General features: G+C 43.1%; 2 protein-coding genes and 1 long non-coding RNA gene across 4 annotated transcripts; all 3 read right to left on the bottom strand.

Annotated features, from left to right (window-relative positions):
* Nucleotides 1-2757: 2757 nt before the first annotated feature.
* On the bottom strand, nucleotides 2758-8137 carry LOC118210558 (T-complex protein 11-like protein 1). 2 transcript variants are annotated; one of them, XM_035386827.1, is made up of 11 exons: nucleotides 7982-8137; nucleotides 7768-7796; nucleotides 7434-7546; nucleotides 7010-7142; nucleotides 6572-6692; nucleotides 5658-5878; nucleotides 5140-5276; nucleotides 4802-5001; nucleotides 4470-4651; nucleotides 4023-4195; nucleotides 2758-3696 (listed from the first exon to the last, which is right to left on the bottom strand). In XM_035386827.1, exons 3-11 carry the CDS (start codon nucleotides 7516-7518, stop codon nucleotides 3464-3466), a joined length of 1485 nt encoding a protein of 494 aa, XP_035242718.1. In that variant the 5' UTR covers nucleotides 7519-7546; nucleotides 7768-7796; nucleotides 7982-8137; the 3' UTR covers nucleotides 2758-3463. The 2 variants fall into 2 exon arrangements, with proteins under 2 accessions (XP_035242718.1, XP_035242719.1); XM_035386828.1 differs by lacking the exon at nucleotides 7768-7796 and having other exon boundaries at nucleotides 7982-8134.
* A 5334-nt stretch (nucleotides 8138-13471) lies between these two features.
* On the bottom strand, nucleotides 13472-19037 carry LOC118210829 (specifically androgen-regulated gene protein-like). Its single transcript, XM_035387285.1, has 4 exons — nucleotides 18903-19037; nucleotides 16171-16343; nucleotides 15316-15499; nucleotides 13472-14560 (listed from the first exon to the last, which is right to left on the bottom strand). The coding sequence occupies exons 2-4, from the start codon at nucleotides 16273-16275 to the stop codon at nucleotides 13563-13565; spliced, it is 1287 nt and encodes a 428-aa protein (XP_035243176.1). The 5' UTR covers nucleotides 16276-16343; nucleotides 18903-19037; the 3' UTR covers nucleotides 13472-13562.
* A 3242-nt stretch (nucleotides 19038-22279) lies between these two features.
* On the bottom strand, nucleotides 22280-23454 carry LOC118211759. The gene is made up of 3 exons (XR_004762083.1): nucleotides 23403-23454; nucleotides 23061-23171; nucleotides 22280-22363 (listed from the first exon to the last, which is right to left on the bottom strand). It is a non-coding gene; the product is annotated as an uncharacterized LOC118211759 (long non-coding RNA).
* Nucleotides 23455-26132: the final 2678 nt, after the last annotated feature.

The raw sequence follows: 26132 nt of genomic DNA, 5'->3' as shown, positions 1-26132 counted from the left end.
TAAGTCACTTGTTAATGGATTCCCTTCGTTACGTTTTGTCATGAAGTGAAGTGCTAATGTTGTCATATTGTGTTAGTGCCTAGAGCATATATACATGAAATTCTTCTAATTCTTTCCAGAAATCCTCTGTATGATTTAGATTCCCTTGACATTTCCACCATAGTTAATGTAGGTTTTCTTTTACATAGTTATCCCCACACCACTTTTTTTTAAAGCTATGTCCTAACGACTAGACATCTCCGTACATGGCCTCTCAGACTCGTCTTCCGGAAAGCACTAATGTAGCCGTTACAACTGACAAGGGAAACAGGAAGTGACAAAATAGAATATAATGACATGCTTTAACATCAGCTGTACTGGCATAACCATGACTGGAGAAAACCGTTTGCTAACTGAGTAATAAGGACAATTATCACATTGGAAGTGCTGGCCAAAGATCAAATGCAAGCTGAGATGTAAGTGAAGGAAATAATTCTCATGACTTTATTATTTCTTATTAAATCCATCAGATATACAATGACTCAAATATAATTTTTTTTTAAATGTAAAAAAATAAAAATAAAATCGGAAAGTAAAACTGTGCCCTTTTAGAGTAAGGCCTGTTGTACACTAGGACAGGATTGGGACACTGAGTGAGCTGGCTACAGAGACTTCCTGTGTGGAGTTGTAAGAGCTCTTTCCCTGAGCCAATCAGAGGAAGTTAACACGGGTCATCAGTGACATGCTTTTTAATTTTTTTATTTTTTTATTTTTAAGTTAAGTCAAAGCATTTGTCCTACAGACCCTCAAAACTACCCAAACCTAAATCATTGGTTTTAAACTGGAGCACGGTCAGTGGATTTGCCCCCTTATGCTGGGCAAGAGCTGCCCACATGCTTAAGAGGCTCTCTTACCTGGACACCAGCCAGGCTGCTCAGCGTATGAGTCTACCCTTCTGTACTTGCACACGGTGCCATCTACATCTTGAATAACTGAATCTCCATAGTGTTTTTAACTGAAAATGACTAGCATGACGTATGAAACTACAATCTTTTAAAAAAAAAAAAGAAAACACCCAGGCAGGGGCGTCATAGTGGGGGTAAAAGTGGGACTGACTACCCAAGGCCCGAATGGGGGGAGGGCCCTCGAAAAGCCTGGAATGATGCGTGAGAGACATGGATCAAGAGAGGAAGGGGGCCCACAGAGACTGCTTATGTATAGGGCCCAGAATTTTGTGCTACACCCCTGCACCCAGGACTGTATGTCTACTGCACCTACTGTACATATTTGAATGACATGTGAGGATATGTACACCATGACTGCTACTAAATTGCCATGCGAGTGTTTGAACCCCAATCAGTGGGCTGTTTATTAAAGCTAAACGTAAGGTAGCCTATATAGCATACCTGTGAGAATAACTGATCACCCCAAAGACCGATGGCTATTCCATATTTCATTCTGCCATTTCGGAGGTACTCGAGGTTAAGTAGATCAACACACGCGCGCACCTCGCCTGGCTTGGGTCTGCTGTTGCACTTTTCGTGAGTTTGAGCGGGTAGTTCCCAGCACTAATCTGCGATGTGAATCATGATCGTGTTGAGATGGGCTGTGACGTCATCCTAAATGGTCTGTGTTTTGATACTTGAATGATTCTGCTCTTATGAATATGTATATTGTATGTAAGTATGTATGTATGTATGACTGTTTGTATGTGTTTACTTCTGCCATATCTGTGGAATAGATATTATGAATAGAGAGCGGGAAGATTAAAAACTGTAACATATCATGGTACCAATGTCTCCTTGTTCTCATAGTGGGAGGAATAACATCAGACTGAGATAATGACCTCAGGTTGACCTCACTACAAAGAAAAATCATGTAAATAACCTCAAGCCTTTTTTATTCTTTTTTCATAATTGTAAAACTAATAAATTAAAAAAGAAATGTTAACCCAATTATCTGTCCTAATTATTTCAAACAGTGGTTTTAATGTAGATACAAATATGAGGGTTGTTGGTAAAACAACGGTTTGGACCCGCAATGAATCGGGTTGCTGTGAGGGCCTTACTGTGCTGTTTTACAGTTGGAATTATTTCTGCAGCCATTACATCAGGATGCATCTGGACAAAGAGCGCAGCAAAGCTTTTAAAAGCTAAGCAAATCCCCGCAAGTCATTTTCTGAAAGCGGGTAGCGTTCGGCTGTATGTGGTCAGAATGGCGGTGCCGACGTCATCCACGTTCAGGGCTTTTAGCGTCAGTTGGCTGTTGGTATCAGATAAAGAGGTTTCTGTGCTGCTACAGTCGCGTGGCCTCGGGGAATATTACATTTCAAAACTCTATCGGTCAGTTTACGTTTCATCCAAAAGCTTTGCGTTTCCCTAGCGATCGGTTTCCGTTTCATGTTTCTTTGCGTTTTAATGTGACATTCATGTCGACGATGCATTTAAATTAATTGCACTAATTTCCACCTATAGATGTAACGATTTTACCCTGATATTTTTTCTTTCCTTCACTATCCCGGTTTCTAAGTTGTGGAACCTCTACTTGTATTTACTTTGGAAACAATAAATTACGTTAAAAAAAAAACATCTTTAGTTTACAGCAACACTTTTTAGTGCAGCTTCCCAACATAAAGTGGAGTTTAGGACCTTGTAACAAAACCCTGAAAGACATTTTTATTGACACTAATTATGCCGCCATAAGCTGTTATACTGTAATTATGCAATTATGTTGTAATTCATGCTGCTGGGGACCACATGGCTGCAAGAAGCTTATAAATATTCATGATATATAATATTTATGACATCACATCATATGCAGTACATTTCTGAAGTACACCTTTACTTGTACATAGATTTACACATGTGCATAATCTTTGGTAAGTGCTCTAAAATATATACATAAGTGCTACTCTTACACACACACACACACACACACACACAAGCACCCACATCTCAACCAGTCTGAAAGGAAAATATAGTGGTAACTGCAAATATACAAAGCAATCACAATGTCTGCTCAAACTGCAAAAAATAAAAATAAAAACAGCCAATTCTTCCCAAAAGAAAACATACACCCAGTAAACAGTCAAATAGAAAATTACGTATTGATTATATAACTGACAACCATTTTACATCTGAATATAAAAACTGAACTGTGTATAGAATTCATGATTCACCATTTAACCGACAACTAAATTAATCTTATGTACTGTGCTTGAACCATTTTAAATGGTTACCAATTTTTAAATCTGTACATGCCTTTGCTCAAAAATGTGCATCACATCATTGGTTAATGCTTGTTTCATCAAAAGGGGACAGGAATGAACAGGCAGAACAGACCACCAGTTGGGCAGTATGAATACAGCCACACTGTACGGTACAGATCCAAACACACTACTAAGAATACACCCTCATTTGGAGCAATATGTTTACAGTCTGTCGGTGACTGGTGTCAGTAGCTGTCTGTCAGTGTGGGGGCGGGGCTAACGGGAGTCCACGCCCATCTCAGCTCCTCCCCCTGAGAAGAGCAGCTTCTTCAAGATGGAGGAGTAGTGAGGGCCGAAGACCATGCGGTTGAAGTTCACGACGCTCCTGAACGCCCCAGCCAGCTCCTTCAGCTCGGGGGCCACCACCACGAGGGCGGGGGGCACCGCCGGCCCCCTCTGAGAATCGGGAGCTCCCAGCACTGCGAGCAGGTAGCTCTGGACACGGGACCCTGTTTTGGGGAAAACACGTCAGTCGAAGACTGTGCAGAAATCACGCACAACACAACATTATGGCTCTTCAGTTCAGGGGAAAGAACTTTTTTGCAGTTATTTTACCATTCTTCCAAATATAGTACCATCAAATTATGTGAAAACTGAGGAAGCAATGGTACTTGCAAACCAGTTTTTTTCATGGTATTTTTGACATGGCTGTAAATAAGTCAGTGTTTAATCATTAAGGCAGCCCCTAGAAGAGTGTGGTAGCCGTGTTGGGGGGGGCAGTGTTACAAAAGAGTGTGGTAGTGGTGTAGCGGTGTTAGCAGGTGGTCAGGCTGACCTATAAGGCTCCGGACAGGGTTGTGGTCCTGGGCCAGGCCTGAAATCTGTCCCTTCAGCAGGGTCTCCACTCCTGGGGTCAGAGTCACCCCTCCCTGGGCACTCAGAGCCTCGTCCACCTGCTTATAAACCTGCTCCCCGAGAGCCAGCAGCGCCCCCTGCTGGTCAAAGCCACTGAGCGCACAGGAGAAAGGCTTCAGGAATCATCCTCAAAACCCAACAGGATATTCACCTGCCACTTTGGAAAGTTTCTTACATCTGTTTCAATTCGTCATGTATCAGCAGTTAATTGTGAATAAACTCTGAAATGATATTGTATAGGTGAGACAAGCCCAGCATTATGCTAAAGTACAGCCAGTTTACCCCCTCTTTGTATCTGGGTGTACGTTACCTGGGCCCAGCGAGACAGACTGCTCTGCCCCATCCACAGTTCATTGCCCCCTCTCACCTTTGGTGACAGCCCTCCAGCAGGGCTGTGATGGTCTGCTTGAGATTACCTACAAACCCTGGCACAGAGAACACAGCGCCACCACACTGCGTGCTGGTCACCAGCAGTACTGCAGCCTCCAGAACCAGCAGGTGCAGTTTCTGGCCCAGAGCCTCCAAACGGGCCTGGTCCATCAGAACTGACTGTGAGGAAAAGTGGGGAGATGAGGATGATTTGACCTTTTACCGCAGTTTATATTAAAAAGATACTGATAACTGAACAATACATTTTACACAGACTAGGTTCATTTCAGTAGAACAGATGGGGCACTAATACACTCAGTGGAGCTTCACCTCAGGATAGAGCTGGCTTTCAGGATCCCAGCTCAGCAGGAGGAAGTAGGCCCGGTTCAGCACGGCACTAGGACTGACTGGGCTGGGACTGTGGACTGTGGGTTTGGTCACATCTTGCTCTGGGCTCTCGCTGCTGGAGCCCACTGGGGAACTGCCCAACACTGCCCTCTGCAGCCAGGCAGTGGTATTGTCCAAGGAGACTGGAAAAAAATATAATACAAGATGTTGCTGCAGACCTTTCATTATTCCGGATAGGATTACTTTAAATGTATTTTATTAATCGTCTTTTGAATCTTTGCCTTTCACCTCACCGGCCACCCAAAATGACCTGAGCTCACCTTGCTTCTTGTCCAGGAGCTCCTGGAACTTGGCGCGCTCGTATTGGACGGCCTGCTGAAGGAGGTGTGGCCGCAGGCTCTGCACGGTGAAGTTCACCATGTCCACCTTCATCAGGCCCAGCACCCGCATGATCTCTCTGGGGAGGGGACGACAGGCACGACAGAGGTTAGGAGTGTAGTATAACAGGTAGGGAAGTTGGCGTGTAACCCAGATTATACTGTAAGGTTGCAGGTTGGATTCCCAGTTTGGACACTGCCATTGTACCCTTGAGCAAGGTGCTTAATGTGAACTGCTTCAGTATATATCCAGCTGTATAAATGGATGCTATGCAAAAAATATTAAGGTGGGGTAAGTCGCTCTGAATATGAGTGTCAGGTTAAATGCCAGTCATGTAATATAATGTTCGCTCATGCAGTGCCGCCCAACCATGTCCCAGGACCAAAACTGGCCCCCCTGTTCCTGGGAGGTGCCAGCGGGGAGCAGGTCCCGCCCCCCGCCCTGTTCCCCCGCCCCTCACCTGAGCAGGTGCACCAGGTCGGTGTGCTCCCGCAGTTTTCGGATTTCCGGGTCGCGGACGGGGGCGCAGAGGGAGGCCATGGTGCCCACGATGTACCCGCTGAGGCGGTGCAGGTCCATGGCCCCGTGCTCGGCCTGCTGCCGGATCAGAACCAGGTCCAGGACCTCCTCCAGCTGGGCCCGGAGCCGCGTGTGGCCCGGCAGGAGCAGGGACACCAGGATCTGGGGGTTACAGTCACAGTCAGTCACAGTCTGAGCAGAGACAGCAGGATCTGGGGGTTACAGTCACAGTCAGTCACAGTCTGAGCAGAGACAGCAGGATCTGGGGGTTACAGTCACAGTCAGTCACAGTCTGAGCAGAGACTGCAGGATCTGGGGGTTACAACCAGCATCAGCTACAGCCATACTAAAGTTAATCAAGGATACGTGAACTACATAACGGCTTCATGTGGGCATGGTGCATTATAAATACGTTATAATTCTGCATTAATTTATAATAGCCCAGGCTGTTTCATACTATGGGTTGTCAGACAAATAGATAAACTAAACAAGGAGGAAAAAAATCAATTAAGATTATTATAATAAATGGTTATAAAGATGGTGAATTACTGAAAATATCCACAGAGAGGTGACTTTAATGTGTTAATAAACATCTGTGAAGCGATATAAGATGTCAGCTGATGTACTGATTTGGACATCCTCTGGATTTCCGGCACATGCTTTAAAGAACAACAGAGTCACGTGTTACATGTGCGATAAACTACTGTGCAGAAAAACAAAACAAAAAACATTCAAAGGGGTGAAAAGATTTTCGAAATGAGTCAGACGTCCCTGCGGGGTAGAGGGTCTGGAAAACAGATATTCTGATGAGCTACGCTGATATTGCACCAGCGACACCGCTAACTGAAGACGTACCTCTTTCACCTCCTGCAGGAGGGTAATTGCATGGGTGTAATCTGGAGGACTGAGTGACAGCTGAGCCCGCAAGCTATCCCAGAATGCACGGTGAACAATCTCCTTCACTCTTCCCTCCAAGCTGAAAACAGTAGCGCACACAGTATCCCAAGGTTACCTTTATTATTGCAACATGTTCTTGCTTTGGGCCCTCCAGAGCCACATCTGTGTCTGTGTAAATATTCCTACTTGTGTTTACTAAACTGTATGAACTCAAAAAATTTCCATTTTAATGAATAAAGCACGATGCTAGCTATTTGTACATCGTACAGGGACCTCAAATAACTAATGCCGTGAAGATTACCAGTATTTTGCCCAAAGCACTGACAATCATGACATGTTTGTATTCACAGTGAATTTGACACTGACTTCAAATTGACGACACTGGCTGTTACTTGCCTGTCTTTGGGAGGGGTGCTCTGTTTGAAGCAGAAGTCTCTGTTGACCACTATTTCGTGGGCCAGGGTCAGATTGGATACGCACTGTTCCATCTGTGTCATATCCAACAGATAGGTCTGTGTTGGGGGGCTGCCTAAAAAAAGAAGCAAGGAAACAATTAGAGGAAGAAGTGGTTTTAAACCTGCACTGTAAAGAAATGCATGTGCATATCAGATAAAATGGTGCATGACTAAATATTTAATTTAACAATAAATTACACTTTCCCCCAAAACGTATTGCCACTTCTGTAATTCAAATGTATGCAAACACGTACTTGAGTGTTATTATTGTAGGCTATACCAAATATATTTTAAATTCAGCCTGTTCGCAAGGCATGGAAAGCACCGCGAGTGTATTGGAGATGAAACGTAATTAGCTTGGTTACCACTCGGCGAGTCCGGTGTCTGGAGGTTCGGTATTTCCGAAGGCGCGTCGCTATCTGTCCCGTCGACGCTGTTTTCGTTCGGCATGATTAATTTATCACTGGACCGATGACAACTAAACATTCAGAAAATATCATTCAGAAATGCATCACTGATGCCCACATACACGAACGCGTAGACATTGAATAGTATTATGCACTTTTAAAATGTAATATTGAAAATGTTATAATGTCATGTTTTATATGTTTTTTTTTCGGAAAGTAAATATTCACTTCTAAAGTACAAACTAAATTTTAAATCATCTCACTTTTCAGCAACCAAAGTAAACCGTCTTACCTGCACGTTTGGAACTGTGCGCTTCTCGTCTAAACACAATCGTTTAAAAGGATAAAATGTTAAGTGATAGACAGCTACTTAGTTTACCTTCTAGATACTGCTGTACCTGTGATTGACATTACAAAGCTACACAGTTCAAATTTTAAAAATGGGATAAACCAATACCATACATGAGGAATGCTGGCAGCTATTGTTAGCAGGTTTTAATTCTTACCGTTTACTGTGGTACTGTTTATAGACCGTGTGATGATTATCTTATTATAGAGCTTCATATAGTTAGCATTTTCATTACTGTGAATTTATCGCTTTTTCGAGTTTTTCATGTTTGGGTCACCTTGCTTGTTCACTTCCCCTAATGTAATGACAGATGGTCTGTTCCAGGATTGAACCAAAACAAACCGTATAACTCCGCCTCCTCCCTGCTGCTGTATCGGCTGCACAAACTGAGTAATTTTTGGACATAATGTAGCGTTAGACAATGGTTGCATGAAATGCAACAGCCGTTTTGAATGCAGGGTTTACTTTCACCGAATGCTGTCACACCGTTCTAGAATCTATAGGTATTCTACTCCATTGCAAGGGGAAGTTCGTTTGACAGCAGACCGGAAACTTCCCTTTTGAACGCTGCACTGTTGGATTTTTGTTTTTAAAAGTCGCACGCGTTTTCCTCCTCCATGGTAACGAGACGTACACGTGATCTAGTGGCATAAAACAGTTAATTTGTGAGATTAGCTCATTTAATCACAGTAATACGGGTTTCCGTTTTGCGTAACCAAACCAAACCATTGTACACAATATTCCAGATTAGGTGCTATCGGAGCCTGGTCGGAACATAAATCAATCATTGAAGGCGAATTACTCCTTTGAAATATGTCATTTATTAGGCGTTGTTTGCTAGTTAATTTTTTTATTGCCTCAAAATGAACTCTGATGCTGATCCGAGGTTAATGCATGGTTATGTATTGTTTTTGTAGCCATTTCATGTTTTCATAGTAAGAACAATTCAGTATGCTCTTAAAACTGTGTTAGAACTATTTAAACTTCCGCTGTTATTAGACCTGTAGACCTGGCCGTGCCTACATTATTGGCATAACAATTGACTTCAGACTATAAACAAAATATTTTAGAGGGGAGAAATATAACAGTATTTTGTCTGATTTTTAAAATGCTGATTTTTTTCCGAAACACCCTCATAGTGAGCAAGTACAAAAATGAGTTAGGGGAATCCGTAGTTATTTTAAAAACCACTAGGTGGCAGGCAGGCCTTGTTCTGGAAAAGAGGGTGCATTCAGTGGAGGGTAAACTGTCTTGACCTTACCTGTAAACCAAACACCCTCTGCAGTCTCGAGTATTCACTTACTAATAACTGAAGAGGAATAAAGTAGGTTAATGTTGGCTACTGAGCTTCAAAGTTGCTATTTGGGATCTCTTGTCTAGGGACTCCTCATTTTGCATCCTTAAATGCATACTATGCAGAGTTATGAAGTATTATAACCTTTCTAAGGCATATCTATGATGCTCTGGCAATCTCTATCTTTATACAGTTTTGCTGAATTTGTGCACTTTTACCTGTATTTGCTATTATAAATAAAATTTGCGATGTTTCCGAACACGACATTCTTTTCTGTGTGCGGAGGGCTGGGCTACAGTGCCTTTTGGTTTGGGATCAGATTCCGGTGGAGTGTTTGTAGCTAGCTAGCAAGCTGCTGCAATGGCAGAAGACCCCAGATACAGCAAAACAAAAAGGCAGAAGAATTCGAGTTAACATTGGAATTCCTTTCCCACTGTGGTGTCAGCTGAAGTTCGCCAAGGTGATGAAAAGTGACGCAGTTTTCTTGTTTTCTGTTGGGCCTCTTAGCAACATTACCTCTAGCTAGCTGTCCAGCTAGCTACGTTAGGTAGCTAGCTGGTTGAAGTTGGATAACCTACTCAGGATGAGTGGGCGGGTTTGAAGACGGAGGAGGAGACTTATTTCACTGTAAACACAGGACCACAGCAAGGCTAAAATATCCTGTACAGTATGCCTTTAAGTTTGAAATAGCATGAAAGGGGCTGTGTGTGTGTATGTGTTTGTGTGTGCATGTATGTTTGCTTGGGTGTTTTCCACGAAATGCGTTTAATTTCCCAACCTACATACATTTTAAATCAGAATTTAAAAAATTAAATTAAAAACCAGGCAAAACACAAAATGATCAATAACATATACTCATAATACCGCAAAGCCCATATTCTAGGTTATGTTACCACAGTGTTTTGCAGGGACATCAGGAAATGTTTGGAAATGTAATGTGAGAAATACAACAACGAGGTCAGGCGTGTTTTGTGTGTGGGGGCACATCCGTCCACAGCGGCAACCGGTGGAAAAGGCGGCGTCTCCATGGCGCCCTGTGATGCGTTGACAGGCCTCGCGTTGCCCGAGCGCACAGAAGAGCGTCAGGTTTCACCTGCCGTGAAGAGGAATGTCAGGAACCGGCCCCCTGATGAGTTATCAGGGGCGAAAAGGACACGCGGAAAAAAGAACTACACAACCTTCGCTTGACCTCCTCCGAAATATGCCCAGGCTTTCAGACTAATGAAGGGGAACTGGAATTCTAGACACAGCACCCCTATTTATTTATCAAATATCCCTGAGTCGGAGTGCTAATCTAGTTGCTAATAGGGCTCAAGTTAGACTATAGATCAGGTAAACCTAACCCTAGATCATCGATCCAACACAAGAATGTTTGATATATTTGGGCCCAGCTCTCTGGTTTGAAAAGCATATGCCTTTCATGTATGTGTTTGGTATTATACTTGGCAAAATACCTCAGAATGTAAGTTTCCTCAGTGCTTAGTAGAAAAATATCATTTATTAACTCAACTTCAAACACTCAGAAGCGCTAAACCAAAGATCAGAGGACAAATATCCGCCCATAAGCACAAGTACTCCATAACAACGGGCGAGTGCTTATCCATTTAGGTGGAGCACGGTTTCATAATCAGAGACCACAGGCTCTCTTATCATAAAAATAACCTAGTTACAGGCAATATATTACCTGGAAAATGTACATAAAAATGGACTATGATCAGTGTTAAGCACATAAGATTTGTTTTTTTCTGACGCAATACTTTTAAGGCCTGTTCCAATAAAAAGGACATTCACCATAACATTTCAGCAATGCTGTGCACCGAAAATACCACCAAATTGCATTCAGCTATGGAAATAATATAGATCAGTGAGTGTTCATTCAACATGTTCATAAAAGCAGCTGGAATAGCTCCTCTGTACTGACACAGTGGGCCTCATTCACAAAACTTTTCTTATATTATTATCACTTTTGTTCTTGAAAATGTTCCTACGAAAAAACAAATGTGGATTTATGACACGTGCAGAACTTTGTTTTTGTGCGTATCTCAGGTGTATGAGATGAATGGTGACTGTTCGTAAATTTTGTGTATAATCCTGTTCACGAGAATAGCATAAGGAGAAAGCCATTAATACAGATTTTTTTTTAAATGCTGAATGTCGGAATGTTCTTGGAAACGTTCTTGCGCACAGTTTGCGATCGAATGTGATCGTACGCACGTTTCGTGAACGAGGCCCAGCGTTTGGCAGGTCCGGCGCTGTCAGCCACATCAATCAGGCGAGTGTGCGCGCCGTTTCTCCGATACCGCAAGTCGCCCCGGACGAGAGCGTCCGCTAAGTGAACGCAACGTGATACGAGTGTAACGGAGAAGCTCGAGCATGCAGTCGCTCGGCGGGAGTCGAGTTACAGGGGAGACGAGGCGATGTCAGGAAAGGCAGCCATGTTCAACGGCTCTTTTGTCACGAAGAGTCCTTTACCCTCTTTTGTCTCAGAGCCACTTCCAAGTTACCGATCTGCAAGCTCAGCAAAACAACGCGATTAAACCGCGTGAGGCAATGCTCGAGGAGCAGACCTGATTTAAGAGCCAAGGTCTAATTACATTACATTACATTACATTACAGGCATTTGGCAGACGCTCTTATCCAGAGCGACGTACAACAAAGTGTATAACCACAACCAGGGACAAGTATGACGAAACCCCTAGAGAGAAGTACCGGTCCAAGTGCAGGGAACAACCGCATAGTTCAACTTGGACCCTGAAGGTTAAACTGATTAACACTAACACAACGAGAACGGCAACAACGCAGTCTATGGAAAAAAATACAAGCAGTAGTTAAGACAGTTAATGCACCTAAGTCACCTATGAAACAGCTGCCTAGTTACAACCCTAAGCTTACAGTCATTTACAGGGGGGTAGGGAGGGATGGGGAATAATTGCAGGTGAAAAGGTAATCCGGTGACTCACAACAGCATGCGAAAAGGACAAAATGTTTTATTCAGCTGATTCATCTCACTGAGTGCCATCTACACAGGATCGCCCAGCAGCAGCATTTCAATTTCAGTCAATGAAACGGGTGATCGAAGGCCAAGCCATGTTAGATACAGCTCTGATCGAACGGATATAAAACACTGAAGCTCTCACTTTCATGATGGCTCCTGCTTTTTTAAATGTGCAGTCACCTGTATTCGTCCTTGAGAAGAAAATTTCTGTATAAAAACAGTTCTGCAAATTAATTTCTGCTCGATAAACAAATATCAGGATAAAATAAAAATCTATTGTTTTTGTTTTTCATTTTAGAGAATCTATAGATACTTCTGCACAATAATATCTATTTTTCTTTCATTTAAAATGAAGATTAACAAATGCTGAATTTAACATTTCTATATAGATATCTATTAAGTACAGGTCAAACGGCACATATCTGTTGTCTATTGAAGGCAGCTTGGTAGTCGCAGTGACTGCAGCATCAAAATAATTTAAGGCATCGCATCAGTGTGTACCTGCCCACACCCCTTTACTGTGCTAGTATGTAAAGGATAACACTGCTCATTTTCATTTTTATAGTATCATCAACATATCCTATTAAAAGACCAAAACCAATAATGTTTCTGTCCAGCTCTCAATGAATTTATCCTACAAACCAATTATTGTCCATCTAGCCAACAGCGCTATACTGGAAGTCACAGAACTCTGTTGTTGTCAAAAAAAAGTATTAAGACAAGTGTAGCTTTGGTCAGCATAATTCACCATTTACGAAGAACCTGACCTTCGTACTTTTTTACTGAAACAATAAAGTGACAAAGATTGATTTTTCGATATGTGGAATGTAGTTCGGCACGGCACCAAAATACTGAAAACACTAACAGTGTGATAAAACTACACTGTCTATGTTTTTCGTGATAGAAGGTTGCATTTTCTGAAAATGTGTTTCTGAGCTGTATTTAATGGCACCAGCGCACAACTGAAATAAATAGCTTTCCTGGTGAAACGCTAAATGGGGTAGGAAAATGTCTAAAAGGACAGGGAGTTGGACAGAGTAATTTCTGGCTTTGGTACTTCCATACAATATGTTGCCTAGACTGAAATAAAAAAAGTGTAATTACTGGTGTTATCCTTTAACGTTAGCAGTAAAGGTAAAAAAAAAAAAAAAGCGTGACAGGACGCTGACCCCAGAACAGTCAGCCTGCAGGGCGGGGTACCAGCCTGTGCCTCACCCCACAGCCCTTTGCTCCACAGACCGCTGCGTTCTCCGCCTGTGCAAATATCTTCATTGTGTTTCAGTCGATCCAGTACCTGGCGCAAGGCGTCAATCACTCCACCTCTCGCCTACAGCCAGTGGGGGGGGGGGGGGGGGGGGGGGGCACTTGGTCACCTGTGCTGGGAGAGGATGGTGCAGCATTCAGGGTGCAGTTTTTTTTGGGTTTGGGGGGGGGGGGAGGGGTGAGTCCTCACTCCCTCAGCAGTCCTAGCTTCTTCAGAGCCTCCTGTCTCACCTGGCCCGTCTGGTTCCAGGGCACCATCGCCGCGGAGATGCCGTTCGGGAACAGGGGCTTCTGGGAGGTGGGCTCGGCCGCGGCGTCCGGCTGGGGGGCCCTGACCTCCCTCCCGTGTCCCAGCGAGGCGGTGCGGGCATGGGGGCGGGGCTTAAAGCTGTCCGAACAGCGCTCCAGGGTCACGGACTTGGCCCCGACGGGCGGGGGAGGGGGGCGTGAGCTGGGCGCGGGGGGAAGGTCGCTCCTGGAGCGCGGGCGGCCCGTGGCGGACGGCAGGGTCCCAGCGACGAAAGGGGGGGCGGTCCCCCCGTCCTGCAGGAGCCCTAATTTACGCAGAGCCTCTCTCCTCACCTGCTGGGGATCAATTATCACCCTCTCTCGAGGCGACGTACCCAGGCAGTCCATCTGGGAGTCCGGGTTTGGGATGGGCGCTTTTTGGGTCGTCACGGCAACGCTGGGCGGGAGAACTTTAGGTTTAGGTGCAACCGTCGGAGGGGTAACCCTGGGTTTGAGGGTCAGGTGAAGAGGTGCGTGCTGGGAAGTGGAGTCAGAGGGGCGACTGGATTGCCTCCCCTCACTGAGGTCGCCGGGGGCCGGCTTGGCCCTCTCCTTGACTCCAGAAGAGAAGCTCTGAGCGTGCTTCTTCAGGGTCGGCTTCATCATCCTCAGCTCCAGCAGACCCTCGTAAGACAGCGGCCCCCTGGCCAAGCCGGCTTTGGGCCGATCCTGGCACCCTGCTCTCCTGGCTGCCGCCGTGGCGTCCTGCCCCCGGGACGAGCCTGTCTTGGAGAGCGGGCACGGGGAGACGGTGGGTGAGGAGCCCGTGCCAGGCTCAGCGTTGGGTTGCCCGCTCTTTGCCATCACCAGTGGAGTGGGCACCAGACAGCCCTGGACAGGCCTGTGCTCTCTCTCCCCCTCTCCTGTAGGACCATCATGGGGATGTCTTGAGATAGCTGGGGAGGGGAAAAGAAGGCCGTTTTCAGGAAGCCGGCACCAAATTTGCCAGAACAAATGAAAAATAACACCAAAAAAATAGCAACATAGGGAGAAATAGAATGGTTGTTGGACCTTGTGCACCTCAAATAAGCTCCCTGAAAAAAGAGTGGACATTTAAGGAAGGTTCCTCTGCTCCAAAACTATGGCCTGGGCATCAGTCCTGCTCTGCCAAAGCTTTTGGTACAGCCCTATTAGTGCTGATTCAAAACACATGAATCCTTTTCAATATTTGATAACCATAAAAAGGCAATGTGTATTGCACTTCAACCCTATCTTACTACAGTAATTCAGAGCTGTCAGAAGCCATGTTCACAACATGCAAGGCCATGCTGCAATGCATGAAATAAAGAAAAATCTCTACAGAAAGAAAAATCTCTACCTCTACCTTTGAATCTGGTAATTTTAATGTTTTAGCCCTCTGGCCATTTCTGAGGTTCTGGTGTAGCTCTGTTCAAGCCTATTCCAGGGGTGTGTGCAGGCTTTAGAAATCAACCTGCCATGGGGGTAACAACAAAAAAAATGGGGAGCAGGGGGTTGTGGGGGATTATATGAAATCTTAACATAAATTTTCAGCATTCGATTAGCAGTGAACAGATGTGAAATCCTGCAGAAATCTTCAGTGTTTGGTTAGCAGTGCAGAGCTGATTATATAAAATCTTACAGAAATCTTCAGCATTTGATTAGCAGTGCAGACACGCAGCTGATAACTCACAGCCTGACAGAGAGGCGGAGAGATGGGCGATCTTTGCGGCCAGGCTCCCAGGGTTCGGCCGGAGATCGGGCTCGCCGCCGGTCCGGTCGCCGTCCTCGTCGGCCTCCAGGGACTCGATGGTCTCCTCCAGGAACAGGATGCACTCCCGCTCCTCAGCAGAGAGCTGCTCCAGACTGGCATCGCTCTGCAGTAACACACGCACGCACGCACGCACGCACGCACGCACGCACGCACGCACGCACACACGCACGCACGCACACACACACACACACGCACACACAGACGCATACACACACACGCACGCACGCACGCACGCACGCACGCACGCACACACGCACGCACGCACACACACACACGCACACACAGACGCATACACACACACGCACGCACACACACACGCACGCACACACACACACGCGCATACACACGCACATACACACACAGACGCATACGCACACGCACACACGCACGCACACACACACAGACGCATACACACACACACGCACGCACACACGCGCACACATACACACACACACATACAGACACACACACACACACATACACACATATACACAAACACACACGCATACACAGACGCACGCACGCACACACATACACACACACACATTTAATTAGTTAAGACCACGGTTAGTTTAATAATAGGTTTGTGAGTAATATAATTTAGATTATTAAAATTCCGCAGAAGCTGCAAACCTCCAGGTCAGGGGGAGGGGGGGGTGGCTGAAAGATGGGAGGGAGCAGATCTCTGCCTGTTCGTCAGGAGGCACACAAGCTGACCTTAAAGCTGTTTAGTACACAGTGAACGCGGGGGTGAAATCTTCACAGGCTACTCACCAAACCGGAGTGGATGCTGACAACACTATCACAGCTGCCAGCACTGTCCGTGCCGCCCAGGGTTTCCACGGCGACGCCGTCTGGCCACGTGTCACTCTTGGGCATTGCAAGCAGGAAGGCGATAAGTTGTACACTCGAAGGCCTCAGCCAATTGGCTGAAAGAACCTGAGAGTCTAACACAGAGACAAATACGCAATGATACGTTATTTCACGCAGAGCATCTTATGGAACAACTTATTTGGTATTGAGTAATTAGCCTATTTTTACGTATGGTATTATTTAAATGTTTAGTAAAACATGGTATGCACTCTTACAATGTGTTTCTTAGTAACACTACACTATAGCCTGTGGCTGTAGTTGCACACATATGATGCTTTATGTCAAAGAAAAAGCTTTAAATGGACAGAGATGATGTCACCATGATGTCAGCTGAATAATATATTGAAGCCTGTAGCAAGCCTAATTATCTGCTTGCAACATAGAAGGCTGGTGGATCTCCCACTGTGTTTAGTCATGGGCATACCTAACTGTGTATATTTTAAATGATTTGAAAGGAGTAATGAGAGCACACACACACACACACACACACACAGTAATATACACCGGCAGCTGTAATCCCCTTATCTCCTTATATAACCCAGATTATAATATGCCAGGTCATGTGCTTGCTTTACAACCGGATGCAGGGTAACGACATATCTCAGTCTAAAACTCCACTGTCCACATGACACAGATAACTGGACACACTAGCCTCCCATTCTGCGATCCCAATTCCCCCCTTTGCGATCAGAATCTATAGATGCACTAAATGTAGCACCAGATAAAGCAAAGTAAACACCACTACCTTTTCACCTCCTGTGAACACATTAAATGGTACTTTTTTCACATCCAAAAAAACAGGTTTTCAAAAAGGGATTTGATGAAATGCTCTCCTTTGCAACTCACACATCTAAGTGGGATTTTGACATTTCTTAAAAGCTATTTTGTTCCTGTTTCTTAAAAAAATCTCAGCTCCTCTGACAAAGCTCCTTCTGTTGAACAGAACGTTTGTGCAATGGATTCACTCTGGAAACAGAGATAACATTTCCAAAGCTCAGATTTGCATGGAATGGGTTGTGGGACAACAGATTGTCTTTATTCCTTATTAATCTCGTGCAAATATCTTTGTGATGATAGGACCACTATGCAAATCAGAACCTATCTAGTGTTTTTTCCCCCTCCACAGGTATAGTATAGTTGGACACATAGCACATTGCATTTCTACAGGTGATCTACCTGTACTGAGTCTGTAAACGTTTAAATGCATAGAAGGATGTGACATGTATGAATCTATTTGTACTTAACAAGGGCATCACAGAGTTTATAAATAATGCCAAAGTGATTCATTCAGACAGATGGTATTCTGTATTTTCATGAAACAAATAATGCAGGTGTCTGCCTGTCTATTCCTAATGTCAAAAATTACTGTTACTGCAGAATCACTCCACATCATTATACCATATTATACACAAAATCAACATTTATTGTTTTTGTTTGTTACCACCACTGAACCCGCTAAATAGGTAAACCACACGTACAGACGTTTTTCGGGAAAGGATGCTAGCTCCTACTGTATATACAACGCTTTCACACACGTCAATCCAACCTTACAGTAAGATCAAAAAGTAGAGCTTTCAAAGGCCGTTGAATGAGACGATCAGTGTGCGTCCCACTCGCGCAGGCTCGTTATGTCACAGTGAGATGGGATTATATCGTCTTCGTGGTTAAATTTTAAGCGTTTATTATTGCTTCGCCCCCTGCACCCTCGGGCCAGAAGACGGGTTCAGTAGACGTTACACCTGTAGGCCTATCTTAAGTGCGCCATGACCGAGAATATTTAACCATGCAATACGATGGCAAATTAACATATAAACTAGACGCTGCAAATGACACAAAATGCAAAAAGAGACAGACAGACTGTGGTTTGCGCTTAAAAAGAAACAGAACTTGTCAATTTTCATGGGCACCCGAGTTCTCTGTACAGAACTTCTGTTGACAATTCTGGCCCGAACGCACGAAAAATAAATAAACAGGCTGCACAAACGATTTCCGTCGACATATAAGCTCAAAAATGTATGAGTGCGTATGTGCATTTTCCAAATGGCCAGCGGATAAGATATTGTTCTTGTATTGTGGTATTTATAATTATAATAATAATAAATACAGTGAAATATTTACATTGTAAGGTAAATACCATATAAGACAATAAAGGCGACATAATGATAACTATCCACTGACAATATTATGGTCAATATTCCAGTCTATAGTAACCGCCAGAGAAGACTGTTGGTCCGCAATAAATAAAAAACCGAAGTAGGTATACGCCCGACGGTCCTGTTGCGGTATTTAATCGTTTGTCACAATTATGGGCCTAATGTTTTAAACTGTAAAAGCTATAAAGTAAGTCCAGTATAACAAGTCCATCTTCCATTTGCTATTTAAAATCGTTTACACGATACCGGCAAATATCGAGCGGCATTTTCAAACGTATGTAGGCTACACACAATGCGTGTCTCGCATCAAATTAGAACGTGCGTAAACGCAACGAGAGTAAGAATACCAATATAATACTTAGCCGAACGAATGATTAATTCCAGAAGAGCGATTATTACAACGCACTGATCCTGAAATCTACAACTGACTGTCTCACATGAGGCGGAGATCATTTCAGTTTCGTTAATTAAATAACTCACCTGTATGATGAGGCAATATAGGCTCCTTTGACTAGTAGAGTACTGATATTCCGTAAGGTATAGCGCTCTTTACAAATACCCTCAAGCAGTTCGGTACTGCCAGCAAAACTATGTAAGTAGGCTACTGTGTAATGAACACAGATGGACAGAGAGGTCTTCGGGCTGAAGTGCAACCACTCCTTAACCAATCACCTTGTTCCGTCACCTTAGTCATCTTCAGATCTAACCAATGAAATGGCCAGTTCAAGTTGAATCATAAATGTACCCTAATTCTGAAGTATATGAATGAGACATTTCCTGTTTTGACATGTACTGCTCAGGTGTTTTTCATGTCTGCTTGTTGTGCAAGAATATCTATTATTATTATTATTATTATTATTATTATTATTATAATTTCATGTTGTAGTAGTATTCTGAGGCGTGTGAAGGTGTTGGGACTGGGAGGGCGTAGATAACTCTAGTTTCTTCGTTTCAGACGCTAATATTTGGTCCTTCTACCCTATAAAAACCTCGTTGCAAAGATTCTGATCCCATCGCGCGGCCATTATCAGATATTTCAGGCGGAAACAGGATTGGGCAGGTGCAGGTGCTTGTGCAGGTTCTGCCGTTATCGTGAATTATCCCAGGCGCCAAAGCTGACAATCGTCTAAGTAAATTTTTGTCGTTTTGCATGTAGCTGTTCATTACTTACAGTAGGCTAGCCTACGCGCAGTATTTTCAAAATAAAACAACGGCTCTTTATGGCAATACTAGCCTACTTATGTTCATCGGCAATGTTATTCATAACAATGTTATTCATAAAAAAATAAACGAATAAAAATACAATGTAGCCTACATAACACATGTATTTCTTCAAAAACATTATTACTGAAAACATCTGCCCATTACATTCATGTTTCAAAGAAGCAATGCTACATTTTGTATGCATGCACACATGAAGAATATTCTTTCAGAGGTAGGAAATTTGCTGTCAAAAAACAAATTGCAGTTTATCCAACAAATACAATAGAAGGTAGCCCGCTGTGTTAAGAGTGCATTGTGGGTAATGTCCCGACAAGGCTGTGCTATCAGATATCCTCATTAAGTGAGACGCTGCATCGGAAATGACCAGGACTTTGTATTCTCGCTGAGACTGACAGCATCTGTGATTTTTATTACGCATTGTTTGTCTTATCCACAATGTGCCAGTTATAAAAGGCACAGGCTTGTCCAAGTGGATCAGAGCTCTCACACGAAGGCCCGTTTAATCCTATTTTAAAGAGGTGAAAGATTACTCAAAATAACTTTTAGTCTAATCCCAATGCGGTGGTCACAGCCTAATCCCGTTTGCACAATTGGGATTCATTACAGATGTCATTGATAGCTTCCCGACAAAGCTAGTCCTGCCCTGTAACGGCTGAATTAGTTCCTGCGGAAAATGTTTAGAAATGTATACATTTCTATGGGTTTCAAATCTATGGGTTTAAACCTGAGGTTTAAACTACAGTCAAACATGCTGCAGCTGACCCAGCATGTCTGCTTTACTTTTCAATAGTTCTTTTTGGAAGGTTTTAAAAAAATAAAAATAAAAAGTAATTTGAACAGCAGACATAAAACATGATCCACACCATCTGCTCGTACATTCAGCAACAGTCTTGTGATGCAAAAGGACAATGTACTGCCAATAAAGACATTTACAGCTCCTGAACAACTGATGACCAGTTAAAACGCTTCCACAATGGCAATCATCTTTATTATTGTATTCGCTCCAGTTTCAAAGTTCTGCATCCATAACCAGCAATACAATATAACACTGCTATAATACATTTCTTATTGGCAGATAGCTGACGTGTTGCAGTATCAATGCAAATACAGTGTCACTTAATATTGGATTACCTGTGCAACCAAAACATTATGTATATATAATAAAATAAAATACAAATCCAGCCTGGAAATGCATTAACTAATCAAGTTAAGACTGATAAAGTGGCCCACAGTGGGGTTTTACGTTAGACATTACAAATCTTTAAAACGAATTATACCCAGTTCCTGGAGCCAGCCTTTACAATGGAGAACCACATCCAGTCCACGGTCAGTGTAATGGCGGAAAGGCACCCTCTCTCCGACTCCGATGTTCAGGCCCAGAGCAGACACTCCCGTTTGCTCGCTCTGAGCTAAAGCGTTTTCTCAGAATAAGTTTGCTTCCGTAACACAAACACCCATAAACGCTACTGGGAGGTTTATGACGACAGTGTCAACACACCGCCATCTGCGATATCACAGTCAACACTGCAAGGATGAAAAAAAAAAAATGTACACAGAGACCATCGCCCATTTGAAATGATACGGGCGTTTGAAGTAACAGGACGTTCGGGCGTCCAGTGGACCGGGTGTCCCTGTAGACTTTCGCTGTTGCGGGTCAACGCACGCAGAGGTGCGTCAGAAGCAGCCATGGCTTCAGCGGATGAGGTACGACGGTCACGTTTCATTTACCGATGACACCGAATCATACGACTGTATCACCACACGGCATGTCGCTCCAGAAGCCGCTGTGTGAAATGGTCTTAACTGCACAAAACAGAGCAGGGCTCTTCAAGTGATGTCATTGGGCTTTGACAAAAAGAGTTTTTGCTTATAAGGCTAATTTATAATTACAGGAGCTGTCCAACAAAAAAACCTTCCCTGGATTGCATGCCTGTATGTAATGGCCCAGTGATTTAACCAATATTTCAGAAGCACCAGGATGGAGATAATGCTCATATCCCAGGGGCCTCCCGAGTACGAGGCTGGGGTCGGCGGCCACCGCGTGCGCGATGAGGGCCCGCATCGCGGGGGCGCAGGGAGGGCGGTACATGCCCTAATCCAGCACATAGAACGCGCTGGTGAACAGGCAGGAGCTCGCGCCGGGTCAGCACCGGGGCCTGATCCAGCCGCCGCGGGGCCCCTGGGTACGGACACGCCCACCTGGGGCACTGGGTTTGCCCCTCTCCTCCTCCTCCACGATCAGCGTGTCCCCTGCAGCGGAAGCGACGGCGACTGCACGATACGCATGCCCCAAAAACGGCTTTTATTTACACGCTAAACTGCAGTGCTGAACCTGTGGTTGCATTTATCAACACACTATGGGGAATTCAGCATGTTCATGAGAGGGTGGGACCATGATATTGCCCCCCCGGACAAAATATCGCACCTGTAATTTACACATCACAGTCAACTCCAACTGACAGTTTTCAGAAAACAGGCGATAGTTTGATCAGTCAAAGTCTGCATTAAGCATTTAGTGGGCTGGGGCAACAGACAACAGGTCCTGACCTGACGTAACAGGGTAATCCTAATCCTTGAGATGGGCGTCTCCATTCTGGAGGTCCAGGCCGGAGGGAGGGTAGCCCACCACGATCTTCAGCTCCTGAACGCAAGACTGCAGCGTCAGGCCCTGCATCAGGTGTGTCCCGTTCATCGCCTAGCACCGCAGTCTCAACATCCTGCAACAGGCAGCCACGCCGCGAAGCAAAGGAGGTGAATGCTGACGCTATTAAATACGCCTTTAAAAATACGCGCTATTAAATATTAAATGACGCCTGTTGTTTTAATAGTAACGGCGCTAACGATAAACGTAACATTTCTGGCCTCTATTGGCGAAACGTCGCTACTGCTGACACTGACAGAGCAGCTCAGTAGTAGTAGTAGTAGTAATTTATTTCGGTCCTTATTAACAATTTTCCAAAAAGAATGCACATATAAATAAATGAATAACAACAAGGCATTAAATTAAAAGGAAAACAAAAAATATTGACCGAAAAGGTGTAGGCTGAAGCTTTAGCTTATTATACCTACCCTTTTTACATAACATATTCTAATAGGCAACCCTTTCACTACTAGGTTTAGGCTATACAAAAACAAAACAGAACAGAAACAAAAACAAAAGTTCCAAACGTTTCATACACAATAATGATCATAACTCCGTTTTATATTTGTTTACCACATTGTTTTTAAACATTTTTTTTAATTAGTAAATTATAGCTTACTGTACATGTCAGTGAGTCAGTGTCAGTGAGTTGACATGTACAGTAAGCTATATTTCTATAGTTGCATTCTCTTACAACGACTCGCCTTTACAATACTGTACGTTATTTACAAAGGAAATGTCCTATTAAAAATATTTACAGCTAATTAACGTACCGTAACTAGTTGTATCCGTTTATGCAAAGCGATTCCTTTATAAAGCAGCAAAGTATACTTGGTAAAAAACACGACCATTGCATTGCATTGCTTTGCAGCATTCTCCAGTAACTGTTAGCAGATAAAAATACTGCAGCGTTAGCTTAGCCACCAGATGGAATTCACAAAATTTGGAAGATTCTTTAAACTGGAATGTGAGAATATCAAACTGCCTGACTGGATGGTTTGCTATTTAAATAAAAACAACAAAAACCACATAATATATAATAAACCAATCACAACTCTCTGCGAATTTTATAAAACTTAATTATGATGATGGCATCAGGGATTTATTTTCCTTACCTAAACTTGCCAAATAATCTTTTCTTTTGAACAATCCGGGCGACTACAGGTGTGGATCGTCATAGAAACACGTGTGTACACAATGTTTTGACGTTTCCACTAACGTGTGACGTTTACACAAATACGTGTTATTTGAATTTCAAAAGAATTACAATCAATTTTCCGTAATCTGTTGTATATAAAGTTTCTAGACTGTATTTAAATATTTAGTTTAAAAAAAAACATTTTTTTTAAAAAAGGTTGTATAGTTGCTCCCAAATGAAATAAATGTAATACCAAGCATTATGTCAAAGGACTAACAGCATTCCTTACTTACTGTGTATTGACAGTAATTTGAAAATTAAATTGAAAGTACGATGATACCCCAAGAAACATTTCACACTGTTTATTGAATTATAGGCAATACCACACACTTAAAGACAGTAGAACGGTTCAGTGTTCTGCAGGCTGGCAACACATTCATGAACAGGGCAGTCTAAACGACACCGTCCTGCCCCAGCAAAATGAACACAGAGATGATGTCTAAAAAATAATAATAATTGCTGCGTGATATACTATCACTGCTTCTTGAATGGACTTGAACGCACAAGTAGAAATGCAAAAATAAGGGCGCACTTGCAGTGCATATGTATGCATTACATGGCTCCCTTCTCCCCCAAATGCAAGGCACAAATGCAAAAACACAAAACTGATCATGTACGAATGAGACAGCATTCTGAACTGGAGAGTGATCTCATTGCAGCTGTATTCTTGAAGTGTAGCATAATGGGCAAGGAAGTGGGATTATTACCTAGAGGTTGAAGGTTTTGATTCCTAGGTAGGACACTGCTGTTGTACCCCTCAGCAAGCTATATAAATGGACAATATGTAAAAATGTGAAGGTAGTGTAATTCGCTCAGGATAAGAGCATCTGCTAAATGTCAGTAATGTTATGTAATACCGTTTTACCAGTGTATCTTTAATAGGATACAGAAGACATTCAAGAATACATATCTACAGTAATGCAGCATAGTATGTTAGGAACATGCCGGGGACAAGAACACAGCATATAACCTGATCCAAACATATTAATATAACTACACAATTTGGCTTAATATATTACTGTGAGGCCAATATATACTCGTCAGTAGAATAGCTATACAACCATTTATCTGATTAAAATAAAGAAATTATTAATCATTAAGTATTTGCACATAATAGATGTCTCAGTCATTTACGTTTAGAAATAAATAAGAAAACATCACTGTATCAAGTGTATGCAGAATAATCTTTTTGGTTCCAGAATTTGTTTCAATGACATACAGTATGTAAAAAAAAAAAAATAAAAAAAAAATCATTTTGCATTCCAAAACATTCCGAATGTGAACTGCTAGAACCCGGCTTCATTTGTTTGGTCAAACTTCACAGGTGATGTCGTGTTCTACTGGCAAGAACACCACACACGTACTTTCCACCACAATGAGGATTATCTCAGGCGCTACTTTGGCACGTTTCTGTGCAATCCTAAAAAATTTTAAATACGGGGGGACACCCGGGAAAGCAGGTTCGGAAGGAGCCGTGTTTTGAAGTCCGAGCTTCCCTTGGTGTAATTACCACTGCTTACATTTGCTGGATGCTTTTTTTAATGTATTGCAAACATTTTGTTTACGTTTTTTTTTTTTTTTTTCTAGCATTGCTATCAAGGCAAGGGATTTTTTTTCCCCCTCACAATTCTTTTGGGAGAAAACCATGGAAACGGCACCATAGACAGAGTTCCCCCTTCGGCCTTAAAGCTGGCCTTTCCAACATCGCGCCTGAAAGGATCTGTTGACTGGACACACGATGTACAAAGCACCAAGGTTTTTGCCCAACAACTTTCCATTGTGTTCACTAAATAAATAAGCAGAGCAAATGCGTTCCAGAGGTTTACCCCTTAAAGGGACAACACAACAAAAGCACCATCCAAAAAGGAACACAATGTTAGTAGGTTTGGTGACTGCTGGAGTCATATATAAGCTTTGTTACCATACGAGTAACAGTACTTGAAGGTTGTAGCATACACTTTTCTGAAAACTACAGAGGGTGCATCATTAATTAAGCATGGCACATCAGTGTTAGCTGTAACTGTTAAGAAAATAGCATGTTCGTGTAAGAATACAGCTTTGAATAAGATGAAATTACAAAAATACAACCACCCTGTAACATATCCTTTAATTCCTCTAAGTCTCAGTGTGCTGATTCCAAACTAAGATCTGGATCTTTGTGCTACACACTACAGGTACATCCAAAAAGATTAAATGTTCACTTTAGATGTGCAAAGCTTTGAGAATCAACAATGGAATTAAGATTCTTTTAATCATACCCAAAGAACCATTATCATTTTTATTTCTCTCATTTTCAGTCAACAGATGGAGAGACCACAGCAACTCCCCTAATAATTAAATCTGCATCTAAATTTTAATCAAACTTTTCACCTAAATCACCTTTTTATTTGTCAGTATATTGTACCATTGGAGCAAAAGCTTTGAGAATTACTGGTCAGTGGGCACACACTGACAAGGCCAGTACACACGACATATGTCCATACATTTATAAATAAACACTGAATGATTGATATATAAGAATGGGCACTGTCTTGCAAGACTAATAAAATGATAATCACAATAACCTTTGAACCCATGCAACAGCCATTACATTCAGGGAGACATTGTGGCTCAAGACTGTTTACAATCATGGTTATAAGGCATCTCT

This window comes from Anguilla anguilla, chromosome 13, assembly GCF_013347855.1.
Source record: "Anguilla anguilla isolate fAngAng1 chromosome 13, fAngAng1.pri, whole genome shotgun sequence".
Lineage (NCBI taxonomy): Eukaryota > Metazoa > Chordata > Actinopteri > Anguilliformes > Anguillidae > Anguilla > Anguilla anguilla.
This window is presented reverse-complemented; position numbering and strand designations above follow the sequence as displayed.